The sequence below is a fragment of the Scomber scombrus genome, chromosome 6 (genome assembly GCF_963691925.1).
Source record: "Scomber scombrus chromosome 6, fScoSco1.1, whole genome shotgun sequence".
Lineage (NCBI taxonomy): Eukaryota > Metazoa > Chordata > Actinopteri > Scombriformes > Scombridae > Scomber > Scomber scombrus.
Window position 1 is genome coordinate 28219830 of NC_084975.1, and position 17964 is coordinate 28237793.

Consider the following 17964-nt stretch of genomic DNA (forward strand, 5'->3'; position numbering starts at 1 on the left):
CAAGTGCAAAAAATGTTGGTTATTTTAAAGTGTAAAAAAAGAAAAGAAAAAAAGCCTAAACCAAGTTTTAAAAAAGTGGTAATCTTCAGTTTCTGACTCCTGACACACTTAGATTATTATTTAATTTGACAGATAATGTTCCAGTGTACACATTCTGCTTCTCCACAGTTTTACACTTCATTTGATGTATATAATCTGTATTTCTGTCTCTGTACGGTACTGCACTCTGTATCTGAAATTGTCCGCACTCACAGTACTCACAGTACTCACAGATGTTGTCTCGGTGTTGCAGTGTGTAGTTGTCAGGCAGGCCAGGTATTCTCAGGTCCCTCTGTGCCCTCAGACCATCCAGCTCTTCACTATATACTCTCTCTCCACCAGTGTCAGGAACACCTTGTTGTCTGTCACACATGAATAGACACAGATACATGGATATAGCCTCTAAAGCATGAATACAAGCACATACAAGAATAAAAAAAATAAATGCTACTATCACAGTTTCTTTTTAAATAAAACCATCCTAAAATATTACTCTTGAACTGCTGCACTGCTTCATTCAACACGCCAGTCACATCAACCCACGCATCAAGTTCACTTGTGAGTAATAAGAGGAAATGCAAGTTACCACTAAAACACATCAAATCAATCAAACACAGAGCACACAATGTTAATGAGGAGGTGGGTAGAAAGGGAGGACCAGCATGTCTGAGCGCCAAACTGGGAAAATGGACACAAGGACATTTGATGGTTGAGCAACAGGATGCCACTTAGATCAGGACACATAAAATGATTAAAAATATCAAATTAACAATAATTAATCTATTATCTTTATAGCTCATCCTGTTTGTAGAAATTCTGATACAAAAAAAGACTTAAAAGCCTTAAATCTAAGTAAGTGGTTATCACTGAGCAACTTGTACAGTGAAATCTTACCTGTTGCTTTAGTGACGATAAATATTTGATGTAATCTGTGTTGTAAATGTTGTATTAAAGCAGGAACATGTAGTACAGGCCCTCTCTCATGTTGCTGTATCTGAATCTTTAAAGCGTTTTCTGTCATTGTAAGAGAGTGCGGGGGTGTGGACTGGAGACCACGATGATGTCACCACTTGCGCCCTCGCCTGGTTGGGCCAGTAATGCTGCACCTGTGGTGGCACAGAGGAGCAGAGAGGAAGTATTGAAAATATTTTCCAAGGTAAGACCAAAAGAGAGGATATGTAGGATATTTTCATGGCCGGTATAGAGAGGAGTGATGAAAAAGTAGTGCAGTAGTAAGTATGGACGGACTTATACTTTAAACATTGAGCTGGTCACATTCTTTTTTCAGTTGTTAAAATCAAAAACATACAGGCAGGAATTCCGGCAAATTGCTGCAATAGGGAGCTGTCATAAGTAGATTGAGTTTAACATGCTGATGTGACACTTGACTGATACTCTGTGACTCTCTGCACTTACCCAGCCTGGGTATCTGGGTGTGTGCGTGTGTGTATGTGATGGTATACTATGCTGGAGAAGAAGAGGATAACCAGAGGACAGCAGAGGAGAGCCAGGAGAATAAACGTTCCAGCCATGGTTGCCACCACTACCACCACCACCACCGTTTGGAATCACTTAATTGACAACTTAGATCCCCTGAAAATCCCAAAATGAATTTTAAGGAGGGTCTTCAACAATGGATCAAATCATTATTTATTTTATTTATACAGATCAGGTTTATTTTTATGTAACTTTTGAAATCTTTGATATTTTTTATAACAACACAATGAACAGGACAGGACTGTACAGCCACCGAAGAACCCACTGTTAAAGAGTTTGACGTCGTCATCAGATTTACGTGTACAACCAAAGAGAAGAAGAAGAAGTACACCGCAGATATGCAGGGGGCCTCTCTAGAGTGCAGTATGTGGTTTTTTGTTTTTTTATTTTTTTTTGCACACACACACACACACACACACACACACACACAAACACACACACACACACACACACACACACACAAACCTGAGGATGCTCTGGGCAACTACAGTTTGGTGTAAAAGTTAGAAAAACTGTTACTTTAAACATGATTAGATTAGAGCCAGAAAATTTAACCACAGTTCTTATTGACATCACTATTTCATTGATATTAACATTTTCATTAACCTTTTTTCTTTACCAAACACCTACTACCTGTTGCTGTTACTAATTTCCATTCTGTAAGTTCAAATGGAGCAAATGGCATTTCACACATTGCACTGAGTTGTACTTATGAGATAGAGCAAGGCCTCTTTGTATGGAGCAAAGTCATTGTTCAGTGCTCTAGAGATCAAGTCTGATATGTCTGAATATTTCTCTGCAAACTGATTCTCAACTGTAAGTTTGTCCTGTTCGGTTGAAAATGGATCAACTCAAAAAGTAGAATGTGTGGTTAGTTCGGATCCCAGTTGTTGCCTGTACAGGTCTGCTGCTTCAAATGAATGTGGCAGCAGCTCCAGCCACTGCCAGCCAAGTCGTTTAGTATGCCTGAACATATAAGAACATATGGTTGATCATGAAACTTATGAATACCTGTTGTAATTATTTTAATCTTCACTACACTGGTTTATTTCACCTGTTATTCGGTGAGCGTTCCACGACTCCACCACCCTGGTAAGACCAATCTGACATAACTGTACAGTCCGGTTGGACACACAGTATCTGACAAGGTTGTTGTCCATGTCTAATTCCTCTTCTCACACACACACACATATAGCAAAGGGGAAATATAGCAGGTTCATACCTCGGTTATGGCTTTTGCCACCTCTAACTCCAAATGTGCGTCGGGAAGTCCCATCAAACGTAAGCCATTTTCAGCGCAAAATCTCCTGACATTTCTTGCAGAAAAACCTCTTCCACCCCCACTTTGGTGTGATATGCGTGCAGAGATTTCTGCAGATGACAAGCCTTGTTTTGCAATGTCAAAAATCACATCAGAGTAAGGTTCCAAAGACATTTTAGCCTGGGCTAGGGAAACCACAGGTAGAAGTCATATATTTTGTCGCTCTTGCCAGAAACACAGCACCGTCCTCATATGCGCTCTTACTTTGAAAACGGCAACTTCCGGTCACACAATATGAAAAAACGGGCGCTCTTCTAACGATTTTATTTTTTGTTTTATATACCTCTACAGCTGCTTTCATCTGGGTCAAACAGCCATTATGAACAAATACACTAACTGTATGTCCGAGCTAATAGTGATGGTATGTATGTGTGAGACAATAACGTTTATTTCCACAGAATTTGCGGCCATAAACATGTTTGCTATCTATGCCAGTCACTATAGGACAAAAAGGCCCAGTCATGGTGGTTTGTTCAGAGTTTATATATTTCATTATACATATATATATATATATATTGAGAGATCAAAATGTATGAGTGGAAAAAGTACACGTGAAGGGAAGGGAATCGTCCACTTCTTGTTGGTACAGTAAAAATGAAGATCACTCTTCTGAAGTTAAAATTACTAATTTTTGCATATAAGCCTGGTTCATCTCATAACATATGAACAGCAACATATTTCAATCAAAAAAGTGGAATTTGGACATAGCTGACATACTACTGAAGAAGCACTATTGGTGTAAAGCCGTTTTAAGGTCCGTACTCAGTAGATAGATATTTCTGCATGACAGTATGTGCTACCCATGGTTTTAGCAAAATATAATGGGTAGTAGGTCGTTCTGATTGGTATTTCCTACCTGACAATATGTCCATCAAGGCTTTGAAACCTTCTCGCCAGCAAATCTTATTGATGGGATGTAGAAGCGGTTGTCACCAGCACAGCTCATTGTATCAACCTTGTACTGACCACTGGCAATCTGGATTAATAAATAAAAAAGATACATTAAAACAGCAGAAAGTTGAACATCAACAGCATTAAGTGTAACAACTTGTCGAACAGTTTTTGTTTTGATTATTATTACGTGATTATGACCTACACCTTTGTTATTACATGTTGACAATCTGAATTCAATATTTACACACCTGACTTCTCTGCTTTCAACTCTGAGTCTTAAACCTACCTGTGTTACAGTGCCAGGATAGAGGTCTCCGTCGTAGTCCACAAGGACCCATGTTCCTACTTTTATGGTCTCTTCAGACTCCTCTGAATCCCTGTGGGTGAAAACAAACTCCTTTGGGGAGAAGCAGTCACAAGAGTGGCCACAGAAGCAAGAGACCTCTCAAAACCTGATTCTCCCTGGCTCAGTAGCAATAACCTGTGGAGACATTAATTAAGTTTAGTTTTATTTGCAAAAACACTAAAATAGACGGTCTTATCTATATAATTTGCACTTAAGTAAATAATGCAAATTTACAAAAAATGTTGGAGAAAAAAAAGGAAAAGCACCAAACTGAAAACAGCAGAATGATAAGTGAGTGTGCATTTGTTTAGGTGCACATGTAGGAACAGGGTGCTCACCTGATGTATTTTCATAGTCCCTGGGACTGATTTAAGGGATGGAGGAACCAGTTCCCCACATCGTGCAATGTTCTCCTCTGTCACCTCAAAAAGTTTCTGCAGCTGCCTGGGTGTCAGGTCTGCAGCTGCCTTTAGCAACCCCTTTTCCTTGCGCTTCTGATACCTGTTAAAATATGAGATGTATCAGTAGGAAAACTGCTATGAAATTACTTCTACAACTGAATTACTTCTGAGACAGCAACTTCTTCAGCTTACTACATACTTTACTGGCACTGGAAGGACCTTTCCTGACCTAATACTGTAATAGTTACAGTATTATGCCTCTTGCTTTCACAAAAATGCAACATCCGTGTGTGTGTGTGTGTGTGTGTGTGTGTGTGTGTGTGAGTGTAGTGTGAGTATAGTTTGTGTGTGAGTGAGTGTAGTGTGAGTATAGTGTGTGAGTGAGTGAGTGTAGTGTGAGTATAGTGTGTGTGTGTGTGTGTGTGTGAGTGAGTGTAGTGTGAGTAAAGTGTGTGTGTGAGTGAGTGTAGTGTGAGTGTAGTGTGAGTATAGTGTGTGTGTGTGTGTGTGTGTGTGTGTGTGTGTGTGTGTGTGTGTGTGTGTGTGTGTGTGTGTGTGTGTGTGTGTGCGTGTTCCGTAATATAATCTGCTATTCTCTTTGATTATTTAGGCCTACCTTTCTTTTTCCTTTCTCCTATACTCCTCTAGAAGGTATAGTTGGCTATAAATCTTCTGCCTATGTTTCTCCACCCTAGATCTTGATGCAGCCCTCTTCTGTTCACTTCCGTTTGCCCTTCATATTAGGGAATATTTAGTAGTTAGCATAAATTAGCATAACAATTTAGCATAAGTAAGAAAAAAATATATTTTAAAAACTGTTTAATTAAGGTGTAATAAACAATAACATACAGTAATAAAGTTTATATGTACTATAAATTTATGTTATTTAAACAAAAAAAATAAACAAATTATCACCATAATCTTATCTTTCATTACTGTTACAGGCCTCACATTACGTGGTAATGAAAGCTACGCATTACGGTAATGAATGACATCCACCTAAGCTAGCTTAAAATGCTAGAATGCTATGATGACTCAGCTAAAACATTTTCACCAACAGTTTGAGCTCCCTAATATCTTCTTTACAGTAAACGATCGAATTGATAACTTTTTAAGAACATGATATATTACACATTACGGTAATGATCACCTATGGTGTGGAAATAGGCATATGCAAGGAGAAACTTAACAATTATCATGATCAAAACATGTCAAACAATCTTACCTTGTAGTCATCTTTTGTCTTCTCTTCTTTGTGGTGCATTATGGGTCAAAATAACTTTATTTTAAAAGACTGTGAACACAGTGCAACGATAATGAAAAGCTGCACATTTGGACACTCCATTTTTCTCAAATATTTGTAATTGCATAATAGGAAATAATATATTATCAAAACCTGTTAAATTATTTAGTTTCAAACAAATTCATATTTATTTTTATGAACTTACGAATATTTATAATGCTAAATTGAGGTGAAAGCATAAGATTTTTCTTTGGAAGTATTACGGTAATGAATGTATGACTCCAAAATCAGGTCAAAAACATAAAAAATACTATTTTGGTAACCAACAATGAACTGTGCCACATAATAGATATAATGATTGTTCGAATAAAAGTGAATTGTTTCCAGTTTTCACGAGTATGGCCCTAAAATCTTCTAAGACATACCAAAGGTTGGGTTCATGCTTAAGCACAATATAATGGGTAGTAGGTCATTTTGATAGATATAACAGGCATGACAGTATGTGCTACCCATGGTTTTAGCACAATATAATGGGTAGTAGGTCATTTTGATAGATATAACAGGCATGACAGTATGTGCTACCCATGGTTTTAGCACAATATAATGGGTAGTAGGTCATTTTGATAGATATAACCTGCATGACAGTATGTGCTACCCATGGTTTAAGCATAATATAATGGGTAGTAGGTCATTCTGATAGATATTTCCAGCATGACAGGATGCACTACCCTACTTGACGGGGTGAGCTACCATGATTTCTTTAGGGTAGGTTATTCTGAGCAGGTAGGTCAGTTTATCAGAATTGTCTGAAAGCCTGACCTACTGGTAGGTCATCCTGAGGAGGTAGGTCAACTTTTCAGAACACCGGTTTGCAAGATGTCCTTACTTTCTGGTAATTAGTATTAGTCACAAGCGAAAAAGTTTAGGAAAAATAGTCTATGTTACATATAATATAGAGCTGTTTATACCTAACCCTAACCCTAACCCAAAATTACAAGTCAGACCAATATCAGAAATATACAGGTATTTATTTACAAATACGTTTGCATTTGCATAGATATTTAAAATTGCAAAATAATAGTGATAAGATATTATAGTAAACAGATTTACGAGATATTTTATGTTGCATAATTTAGCACAGGTAAAAGTTCGCTTGTCAGAATCAAAGCTTACAAGCTGTATTCATTTTTATCATATAAATATACATAAATAAGATCTGTGTGTAATTCATTCCAACAGGTGGAGTCATTTCACTTTTCCATGCAGCCATCACAATCAGTATTATGACACTCATCATCATCATCATCACCATTATCATTATGTCCATCATTCTCTCCCTCATTGTTAAAAACGTCAAAAATATATATTTTTTGGTTCTTTCTGTACTCTTTGAGTTACACAGTCATCATATCAAATTCATGATTCTTCTAAGAAACAGTGTTTTGGTGTCAGAGCCCTTTCAAATTAAAGATTTACATGAAAAACTTCATTATTAGTGCTGCAGTGAACACGTTCAATGAATGCAAATGCAAGCATAACTGATTTTTTCTCTCATTCAAAAAAGCCTCTGAAAACAGATTCTGCATGTTATTTTACATATATAAGAATGTATGTACATATATATTATGTGAGTGGGAGACATTATTCAAACTAGAAAAAAAATGCTGCTAGTAATAAAGTCTAGCAGCATTGATTAAGTTTGTTCTGCTTTTGTTGTCAACGGTGTTGTCGAGTGTTTAGAGGAGGCATCTTGAGGATCCGTCAGACACTATGAAGACATCCTGCTGTCCAGTCAGATTGTTCAACGTCATCCTGCGGGGATCTGCAGGGTCATTTCGTGACACCCAAATATAGTTTGGGTGTCACAACTAACCGGTTAAAAATCACCATGAAATGTCTGTACTGAGAGCTTAGTTTATCTTGAAATTAAACATTTCTAGATAAAACGGTCAAACAAATGTTGTCAGTTGACTGACTCTGTGACCTTTGACCCCGAGATCCTCACAGCAGGAAGTCTGACAGGCTGACTTCATGCCTTCAGCTATGTCCCCCTGGCACTGCGACAACACTCAACCATCAATCTTTCTTTGTATTTAAATGCATCTGCAGCACATCCATCCACCCATGCGTTCACTGTCATCTAACCAAAAAGAAAAAGTCTGCTGACAATGTAAAGCTGGTGCAATTAAAGAATCTCCTCTTCTGTACAAAGCATCTTACAAAATAGTTTTTTACATCTTTGCTGTATCATTAATGACAAAAAGAAAGAAAACGGAGGAATTATTACAACAGACTTGTAAAAATATATCTCCACAGTGGTTTCAAACATTCAGAACTCTGCTTTACATGACATTAACAGCGCATTGCATTAGCACTCTATAGTATAATCTCACTTCTCCAGCTTGGTTGATAATTAATTAATCTAAACTGCCAAATTAATCTCAGCATGTTCAAATATCTGGAACCAAACGGTGCATGTTTTCTGTTCACAACTGTTCCAAAAACTGAATTGAGGCCAAACATGGAGGAGGGAACTTCTGTCGACTGTTATAAACCCGCAGCATGCAGCAGTGTAGCTGAGTAGATTAGAGGATAACGGTGAAAACCTGAAAGCTGTGATGTAGAATATTAGAACAGCAGATAGTGAGGAGGAAGGTTTAAGATTTTTTTTTTTTCCTGAGTTTGTTTACTTGGTGAGATGAAACAGTCTGGGAGATCTCTGTCTCTTTATCACACAGTACTATCACTCTTTCTTCCCCCTCCTTCACCATCTTCAACATTCACCTACCATCTGTCACTTCCTGTATCCTCTCTCACACTCTGAGGGAAGCTAACAGTGTGTGAGTGTGTGTGTGTGTGTGTGTGTGTGTGTGTAATCATGTCGTATTCTAGCGGACAATGTTTAAATCGCAGGAATAGTCTGACTATTTTTTGAGTTTCTTCAGTATAATTCTGAATGAACTCTACAGTATTCAATACATATGAAGGACTTCATATAATCCTTCAAATGAAACCTTATTATTTTGTTATTGTGTCATGTGTCTTTGCATGCATGTGTGTGTCCCTCTCTTTCTCTCCTCCCAGCTGCACATTATGATGTTCTGACTGGCGATTGGGTGATGACTAGACAGGTCAAGGCAGGACTGATAAATGTAATTTGGTTAATAATTTGGTAATAAAAAATGCCTTAAAAACTGACGAAACCATGTGGCTTGATCCAAATCCAGATGATCGAGCACAAGAAAAGCATGTGACACCGGCTGGAATCAGAAAGCAGGATGGGCGTGTGCAGGCAGATAAGTTGCAGAGGTCCAGGAGACTTCAGAAGTGCATCTTCCTCTATGGATGTGGAAGCTATGGCTGCAGAGACTTAACAGTAGGTGGTTACGGTGGTTTTAAGCATGGGGGCTGCTTGCTAAGTATGGGGGTTGATAAGTTCTGTGGCCCTGCAGAAGAGCCGGTTCTGAGTTAGAATTTCTCATCAGGGATGACTGTGTTGAAGGGGTGATCCCAGAAAGTGGAGGTGATTCCAAAACCTGCACAGAAAAATCAAGTTAGATCAGACAAAAGACAGAAGCAGGGAGAATCAAACAGGTTCTGTTCATATATCGTCCCTTTTCTTGCACTCACCTGCTCTCTGGTGCTCAAAGTGGTGTTTGACGTGGTAGGCCTTCAAGCTGTACATGTACGAGCCTCTCTTTGGAGAACCGTAGTGAAGGTAATAATGGATCATGTCGTATACAACATAGCCACACAGTCCTCCGACAAACACGGATACACCGAGGATCTCTGGAAGCAAGCGGTTGAGGATCATGTAGAAACTTCCTATCACCAGGGAGGCCAGCCCGGGTGGAAAGACCAGCCGGGAACCATCAAACGGAGACTGTGGAGAAAAAAGTTTGATGTGATAGGAGCCGCAAGTAGAGAGTTTGTTTTCTGGAGCAGATGAAGGGTTTAAAAACCTGAATTTGTTTATTACAGCTTTTCAAAATAATAAAATAACCGTTCTTAAACATGCAAAGTAAATATTCATTCAGACCAGAAAAGTTTGAGAAATTGAAACAATGTGGAACATGGAGAAAGCTGTTTATAACCTAAAATTCAAAATGAGTCATTAATTATTAGCTCTCTTTTGTGCCCAACACTAGTCTAGTTTCATGATTAAACCATGTTTATGATCAGTTTTATGATCCTGTTCCTCATGGTGTGTGTACCTTGTGGTGCTGTCCGTGCAGGAGAAAGTGTAGCATGATGAGGTAGTAGTTATGAGCCGGCGGTTTCATATGAAAGACAAAGCGATGGATGCAGTACTCGACGAATGACCACAAGAACCAGCCCGTCAAAAAGAGCAGTGGGAAAGTGTACTTATGTATCGGGATGTAGAAGTCTGGAAACACACATACACACATGAAAATTATGAGAACAAACATGTATGTGAATGTGTTGGAAGTGAAAATGAAATTGTGTGGGAGTCTCTGGTGAATGCGTATCCATCATGCAAGCATGTGTGTTACCTGAAGTGAGAGGTAGGCTGGTGGTGCCCTTTGCCAGCGAGGTGTAACAATACCAACTGAGATAAAACACAATAGGAAGCCACACCACTGGTACCCAGTACCTGTAATAAGAGAGCATATAACAATATGGTCACACTTTCAATCTTCCTATAAAACTGTCCTATTTTTTGTGTGATGGAACAGGAACATCGGAGGTATGGCCACCTGAAAATGGAGCGCCAATGCCCATTTATATGAGCTTGAGTACCCCTTCAACAACATGTTGTGTTTTGGTGTTATAGCTGACTCAGTTTAGAGGGAAACAGCAGAAAATGTCATAAAAAGACTCGTGCTGCAACTCTTGATTTGTAGATGAGGAAAAACTGCAGAACTTTAGCCAATTATTACACTTGTTATGTGGGTGCTCCAGGAATGAACAAGCAGGTTTTGTAATGTGTGCACTGATGCAAGCCTGTCACATCCAATGAGACACATGCCTGTTTTGTCTGCACAACTGAATCATGTTTGAGTAATATTAACTGCTAATCTACGTATTACTTTTTAAACAAAAAAAGTAATATCTTAGTTTTTATTTTAACACATTCTCATCAGTTATTTAAGAACAAAGTAAAGAGCCTCCTGTCTTACCAGGAAGTCTTGGTGCTGGCCTCCAGGAAAGGGTTTCCAAACAGTCTAATAGGCCTGTCGACCGGCTGGTGAACCCATTCGTCATACTTCTCTCTGAGGTGGCCTACCTGCCATGCCAGGGGTTTCCTCCAGTCCACCAAATCCTTACAAGACACAAACAATGAAAAATCAGTGAAAAATGATCTGAAGGGGGCACACAGTTTTTTTAAGGGATAAAATAACTAATGATTCCACCAGGTGGCAGCAGAGAGTTATAAACTTTCAAACTGCTCAGAGACCAGTCAAACAAGGAAGTAACGGCTTTGTGTGTTTGTTGGTGTATCCGTGTACTCTACAGGTTTCACTGTGGTTGAACTGTATTTTTTCCGGCAATAATTTAAGATCTTTTTCTTTTTTTTGTCGAAAGGCCACAAAACACACAGCTTTTACAAGCTCTTTGTGTTTACATCCACTCGTGAGACATGCAGATGTGATGCTGGGTCAACAATGTAGATAGTACAGTCAATTTCAAACTGATCTGTGGACAGTTTTCTAAAATCCACAGGAATGTTTCAGGTTAGCTGATCTCAAGTCACAATTTGATCTGAGAAGCTTATTCATGAGGAAGATTAATAAAGTAGAGCCAAGGCTGAAATCACACACATGAAGTCAACTCTTGCACTTTTAATAGTTGCTGTCTATGATGCTGTTTCACTCAAGACATCCATCCATTCCCATCTGAGGTCGGCCTTATCAGGCTTGAGTGACACAGTAACCAGAGGTTGATTGCCAAGGATGGGGCTAATTAAAAAGTAATTACAGATATGTGATAACGCGTTTATCACATACTCTCATTTAGATACGGACGAGGAGAGGATGCTCTTCAGCCTCCTATGTTGCAAATTCATAATTCCACAATGTGAAGCTGCTGTGTTTTACACCACGACTTCAGCAGCGATGGTCGTGTAAAAACATTCACTCACAGTTCATTCACACTGACAGTTCAGCATGCCACGGCACATTTGCTGGCGCTGACTGGTCAGTTTCCCTTTGCACAAAAAGGTGCTATGTCACAACAGCTACTTACTTACAGAGCTCAGTGAATAAATAATGTTCAGTATCTCAGTATTTGTATTGATTGATTAAATAATGTTCATTTTCATTTATAATTAAGTGAATTGGAGGTTGGTTGTAAACTCTAACAGGTTGTAGTATCTCCTTCAAGTGTTGTTGTCTGTACAATTATAGCCATATTGTAATAAAAAAAAACATAAGTGTCCTTTCTGAATTTTACTAGCCTGGGGACCATCACAATAACAAATGCTGAATCAAATACACTACAGTAGAAAGCATAGGAGCATATGATCAGCAGTGGCAGAAGTACTCAGGTTCTTTACTTAAAGGCAAACTATACAGGATTTGTCGGTTACTGTTTGTAAACAAAGGATTTAAAGTCGGCCTCTCCTTCAACAAGCAAGAGAGAGAGAGCGAGTAGCGGTGTAGGAGCAAGCTAGAGAGTGACTAAAGAGAGCGAGCAATGTTGGCAGGGACAAAGCCATGAATCAGAGAAATTTGATTTCACCGTGGTTACGTTCTAAAGCGCAAATAAACACGCCTATACCTCCGCACAACCCTGTGAAAAGGTGACGTATTGCTGGATTTTGTGTGGATGTGTGTGTGGATTTTGTGCAAAGCATCCTGTCAGCTGTGGCCTCTCTGCTCTGTGTGTGTGTGTGTGTGTGTGTGTGTGTGTGTGTGTGTGTGTGTGTGTGTGTGTGTGTGTGTGTGTGTGTGTGTGTGTGTGTGTGTGTGTGTGTGTGTGTGTGTGTGTGTGTTTAGCTCAGTCGCACCCTCAGTCAAGCAGACACACAGACCTGCTGCTCTTTATACATCCACGACACAGAGACGGAGAGCAGAGCGGAGCAGAGGAGAGAAAGAGCCACCCGGAGACAGTGATGTAACCTGGTTGCTACACTATGAGTCCCGACTTCACACCCTGCACACTGCTGAGGCTGCACACCCCAACTCCCCAAAGGTTGATGCCCAGAAGCGCCCTGAACACATACACCACCACACACTTCTAGAGGGTCATAAGTGATAAACTGATTCACTGCTGCATCAATTTGATACACAAATTCAGATATTAGAGTCTTTAACCTTTGCTCTTCGTGCCTCAAATAACTGTCCAAATGAAACCATGTTAGAAGTTTAGAGAGGAAATGCCTCTTTGATGAAACCACTAACAGCTCACACATCTGAAGACGCTCTTCCTCAAAAGTAAATAGAAACTAGGGTTGCACATCTCTCTGTGATAAACGATTCGATATGCATCTAGATACACAGGTTACGATTCGACTCAAAAACAATATCCTTTTATTACAGACAGATTTGATATGAATCGATTCGATTCGATACAGTGTAAGAACGATACAATTTGATTCTACGGTTAATATTTGTTGTAGATATTTTATAAAATAAAGAAGCCAATTATCTCAACAATGCTTAACACACAGTGACAAGTGCTTTATGTAAAAAATTAGAGAAAATAAATACATATGTGTAAAATAAATCAAACTGTCGCGCTAATAAGCGGTAACACATAGCTATAAGGACGCTCTGCTCTCACACACGCTGCATTTATAGTCGCACAAACACAGACACACACGCAGTCACTCTCTAGTGCGCGCTCTTGCTCGTTTACTCCAGATTCCGGGAGATTACGTCTCATTTGCGGGCGTCAAGGAGCCGCTATCAATATGCGGGAGACTCCCGGAACTTCCGGGAGAGTTGGGATGTCTGCTTGTTTATCACTCATGCTAATACCAGCTAGGCAGCTACAGAGTTTCACTGGCAGCTTCAGCTCTCACATTGTTTTAGAGACGCTGGCCCTTGTGTGATGCCGCCAACCGATTCCAAGTCTTGCGATACCCGATCCATGACGATCTACAACCAATTCATCTAGGAATTCATGGCTAATTCGTATCGATTGAGGAGGCTGCTACCGATGCAGCCGTATCTCTCACTTGTTGAACCGAATATCCGGTTGCATCGGTGTATCGTTCACAACCCTAATAGAAACTATAGCTGAAAAAATAAATGTAGTAAAAGAGAGGAATATTTCCTTCTGAATTTTAAAGTACAAGTATAAAGTAGCACAAATAATTATCATGAATGATTTTGAAGTACTTAAGTACTTAATTTAAGTAAATATACTTCTGTGTCCTGATTGGCTTCCTGATAACAGACAAACTCTTGTTTAACTTTGTCTAGCAGAATATGTGTGTGTTTTGGATCAGCTGTGTGTCAATAAGTTAGTTCTCCATTTGCTATTAGACTGACTAAACCGTCACAAAACATTTATTCTTGTAATAAACAAAAAATAAAGAAGTGAGATTGTTTGTCACATGGTGGGGATAATCACACTTGTGACTGGTGAAGGAACATGCCAGAAAGTCCCAAAAATGAAGAAATAATCACTCTACTACATCAAAAGCAAACTGAAGAAAAAATGATGGAAAAACATGACTGGCATTTTATTGGTCTAACTGATAAATACTACTACTAACAGTATTTACTCTGAATATTAGCCAATGTCAGTCATTGTAATATGATTCTAAAAACGTGACAGTTGAAGTCTGCTCACAAGAACAAAAGATAAGGCAGCTGCTCTCTTAATCTAATATTAACAGGTGAAAAAAGATAAAATGTTCATGTGTGAAGAAATGCATCACATTCCCCAGACAGCTCCGAGAAATTGTGGTAAGACACCCAACCCCACACGCACACACACACGCACACACGCAGACAACCACACACGCACACAACCACACAACCACACACACACACAGAGCTGTCCTGATGCTTGACTGGAAAAGAACATGTGACTTGCGATTTTTATTTTTTTATTACCAAAACAGGAAAGCACATGAGGAGTGTGGTGAGACTGCCAATAATGCCGTCGGACTAAAACAAATTCGGCATGCGAGTTTGGTTGCTGAAATCACACCACGCTGCAGCTCCTGTGAGGGGCGCTTCTGCAAATAATTCATTTTACAATTAGAGCCCACATACTCAAAGTGGAAATCAAGACTGTGAGGCTGTAAGCTCTGCTAGGCCCGGTCAAGGTCTGGTTTACAATGTGAACAGTCAAGAGCAGTCGACGTTATTCAATGTACACTGCTCCATGGTAACGCAGTGAACAAGACAGACTGGTTGAATCTGTCATCGTATTGTGCTGTATGAGGAGCTGGTATGTTGAGGATGTCTGCACTTAGTGGAAAAACACTTGTGAGTTAAGTTGATCACATGAGCGTGATTTCAGTGAATGAATGAGCTGTTATACATGCGTTTCAATATATGTGAATGAACACGTCCATACTGATGAGGACAAACTGTCTTGAATTTTGGGTTTTTCTAGGGTTAAGACTTGAGTTAGGATTTGGTTTAATATTAAGGTAACATGGAAACATACACACATAGTGGTGAGGGATACGTGTGTGTGCATGCGCTCTAGTCTGGCCGTGTGAAAACGTCAGTGTACAGACAAACAAGGACAGTTTTAGCTCAAGGTGGGGTGAATAACCTGGTGACTGTTCACCCTTCTGCTACTCTCCATCATCAACACACACACACACACACTTGCTCAGTCTTTCTCATTCCTGTGTAAAACACACAACCTTTCAACAAACACAAAGTATGTATGCACTCTCTTCTTTTCATCACATACCAACACACGCACGCACACACACACACACACACACACCTTGTCCAGGTCCACAGAGCTGAGGCGGTTGTACGGGGAGTCCACCTCTGTCATCTTTTCTGCCATCTTCCCTGCTGTCTCTTCAATGGTCTTCCTCCTCTCTCTCAGAGTCTGAAACAGAATAAGGCAAAAAAACAGATGTGAGAACATGGACAAGTGCATGTGTCTACTGTTTCAGGTGGTTATAGTGGTTGTCCTCATGGGGTTTTTTTGTCTGAGTTTTAAGGGTACTGCATTGTATTAACAGGAAATACAATTCTGCTTTGCTACACACTGCTACAGTCAATATGTGCAAATACTGAACACTGTGCTTTGCTCTTCCCTGTAGAGTGCTTGTAACAGCCTCATCAACATGTTACGATACTAATATGGTTATAGCCACAACTTACATTTACAATCTTCAAACTTACAACATATTTGTGGCCTATTAAGTGAAAACCTGCAAGTGGCCTTTGTGTCAAAGTTTCATTGATCTGATGTGATGTTTAGCTGGAAATGAATGGACTGCACTTATAAAGCGCCTTTCTAATCCTCTGACCTCTAAAAGCACTTTTACACCAGAACCACATGCACACTGATGGCAGGCTGCCATGCAAAGTGCCAACTGCTCACCCTAATCATTCACACATACATTCACACACCAATGGCGCAGCCCTCAGAAGCAATTTGTGGCACAGTATCTTACCCAATGACAGGAGGTGCCAGGAAGCTAATCGCCTATTTTCCGATTAGTGGACGATGATTCTGCTATACAGTATTTTGTGTCAGGCTTTGTTAGTAAGTGACAGGCTTTCTTAGTAAGGCTGGTAAAAAAAAAGTCAAGACATCTAAATGACACAACATGTGACTGGTGTTTGCTTCAAAGAATCCACACTGACATTTTAAATATGCTTGCTTTGTGTGACTAACAGTCCAAAAACAAAAGATGTTCAATTTACTGTCATATGTGACAAAGAACAACAGAAAATCCTCACTCTGGAGAACCTGAAATCAATGAGTGGGTGATTTTTAATTGGAGTCCGACTGTACACTCAGCAATGTGGGCTGCAGTTGGAAAGAACACCACGTGAGCCATAACGAGCCAGAAAAGGAAGCAATTGTTTGTTCAATTGAGAAATGATTATCAGATGATGAGACCATTTTAGAAGCTCTAATGGATGGCACAAACCTCAAACAAAGTATATGATGTCATTCATTAAGAGTTCAAACAAAACAAATATGAAAATATGGAAAGCAGGCTCAATTCACTGGCTTTTTTTCCAAATCAGATTTGAATGGAAAAATAGGTATCGTGAGCCTATTTGAATGAAACATTAGTGGCTTGTACACAGTCATTTACTGACATTTTAATGCAATGTGCAAGAAAATAAGCCATATGAAGAAAGACTAAACTCACAGTAAAGACAACTAACTCTCTACTGCAAAAAACGTGTGGTCTTCAGGTTAGCATGGAGGGTTTTTGTGGTCCAAACCCAGATTCCTATAGTGACTCAGTTTTACTTAGAAAAACTTAAGGCCAAATATATAATTTCCTGTTCCCTCTAGCATGATAATTTGTTCAGGAACGACAACGGATAGAAGATATGCATTTAACTGACGGTTTAAAAAGACATGCGTGTGGATTATGTCACAGGAGTAGTTTTTGTCATTAACTGGGGTCGTTGTTGGAATCCATCGTTACTGAAATGAATCCAAGCTGTGTAGGTTCTGCTTACAACTATTTAAAGTCACCTTTCAAATGTGCATACAGTAGATTCTGGATTAATTATACTTTTACAAATACATAAAGAATACTCAACAGCATTGTGTAGTAAAGATATACTATATTCTTATGTTTACAGAGACAGCTAAATATTTCTTTATCTGCTTCTCCATCACCTATAGGTATATTAAATTGTTTTTTAAAAACTCATTATATCCCTTTTCTGATATGCTATTGGTTGCTCCTGCTCATCCACTGCCACTGGCTGCCAGTTCCTGTCAGTCAAATGAAATATTTATTAGCTGGTTGTTACACAAGCACACAGACACACAGGCCACAACATTGAAAACACCTGCCTAATATTGTGTAAGTTCCCCTCAGGCCGACAAATCAAGTCTGACCCATCAGTGCATGGACTCCACAGCATCTCTGAAGGTGTCCTCTGGTATCTGATACCAAGACATTTGCATCAGATCCTGTAAGTCCTGTAAATTGCGAGGTGGGGGTCTCCATGGATCAGACTTGTTTTTCCTGCACACCCCACAGAAGCTCAATCAGATTGAGATCCGGGGAATTTGGATGCCATGGCGACACCTTAAAACTCTGTCATGTTCCTCAAACCATTCGTGAACATTTGTT

The 17964-nt window shown here is 39.4% G+C and overlaps 1 protein-coding gene across 1 annotated transcript in view; it reads right to left on the reverse strand.

Annotated features, from left to right (window-relative positions):
* Positions 1–6750: 6750 nt before the first annotated feature.
* LOC133981689 (fatty acid 2-hydroxylase-like) overlaps positions 6751–17964 on the reverse strand; it is a 35232-nt gene continuing 24018 nt past the window's right edge. The window contains exons 2-7 of the mRNA XM_062420508.1: positions 15624–15734; positions 10883–11025; positions 10256–10356; positions 9956–10128; positions 9372–9624; positions 6751–9277 (exon numbers count right to left, since the gene is read on the reverse strand). Coding sequence (XP_062276492.1) covers positions 9210–9277; positions 9372–9624; positions 9956–10128; positions 10256–10356; positions 10883–11025; positions 15624–15734 — 849 coding nt within the window. The 3' untranslated portion in view covers positions 6751–9209. The remainder of the gene's footprint in view (positions 9278–9371; positions 9625–9955; positions 10129–10255; positions 10357–10882; positions 11026–15623; positions 15735–17964) is intronic.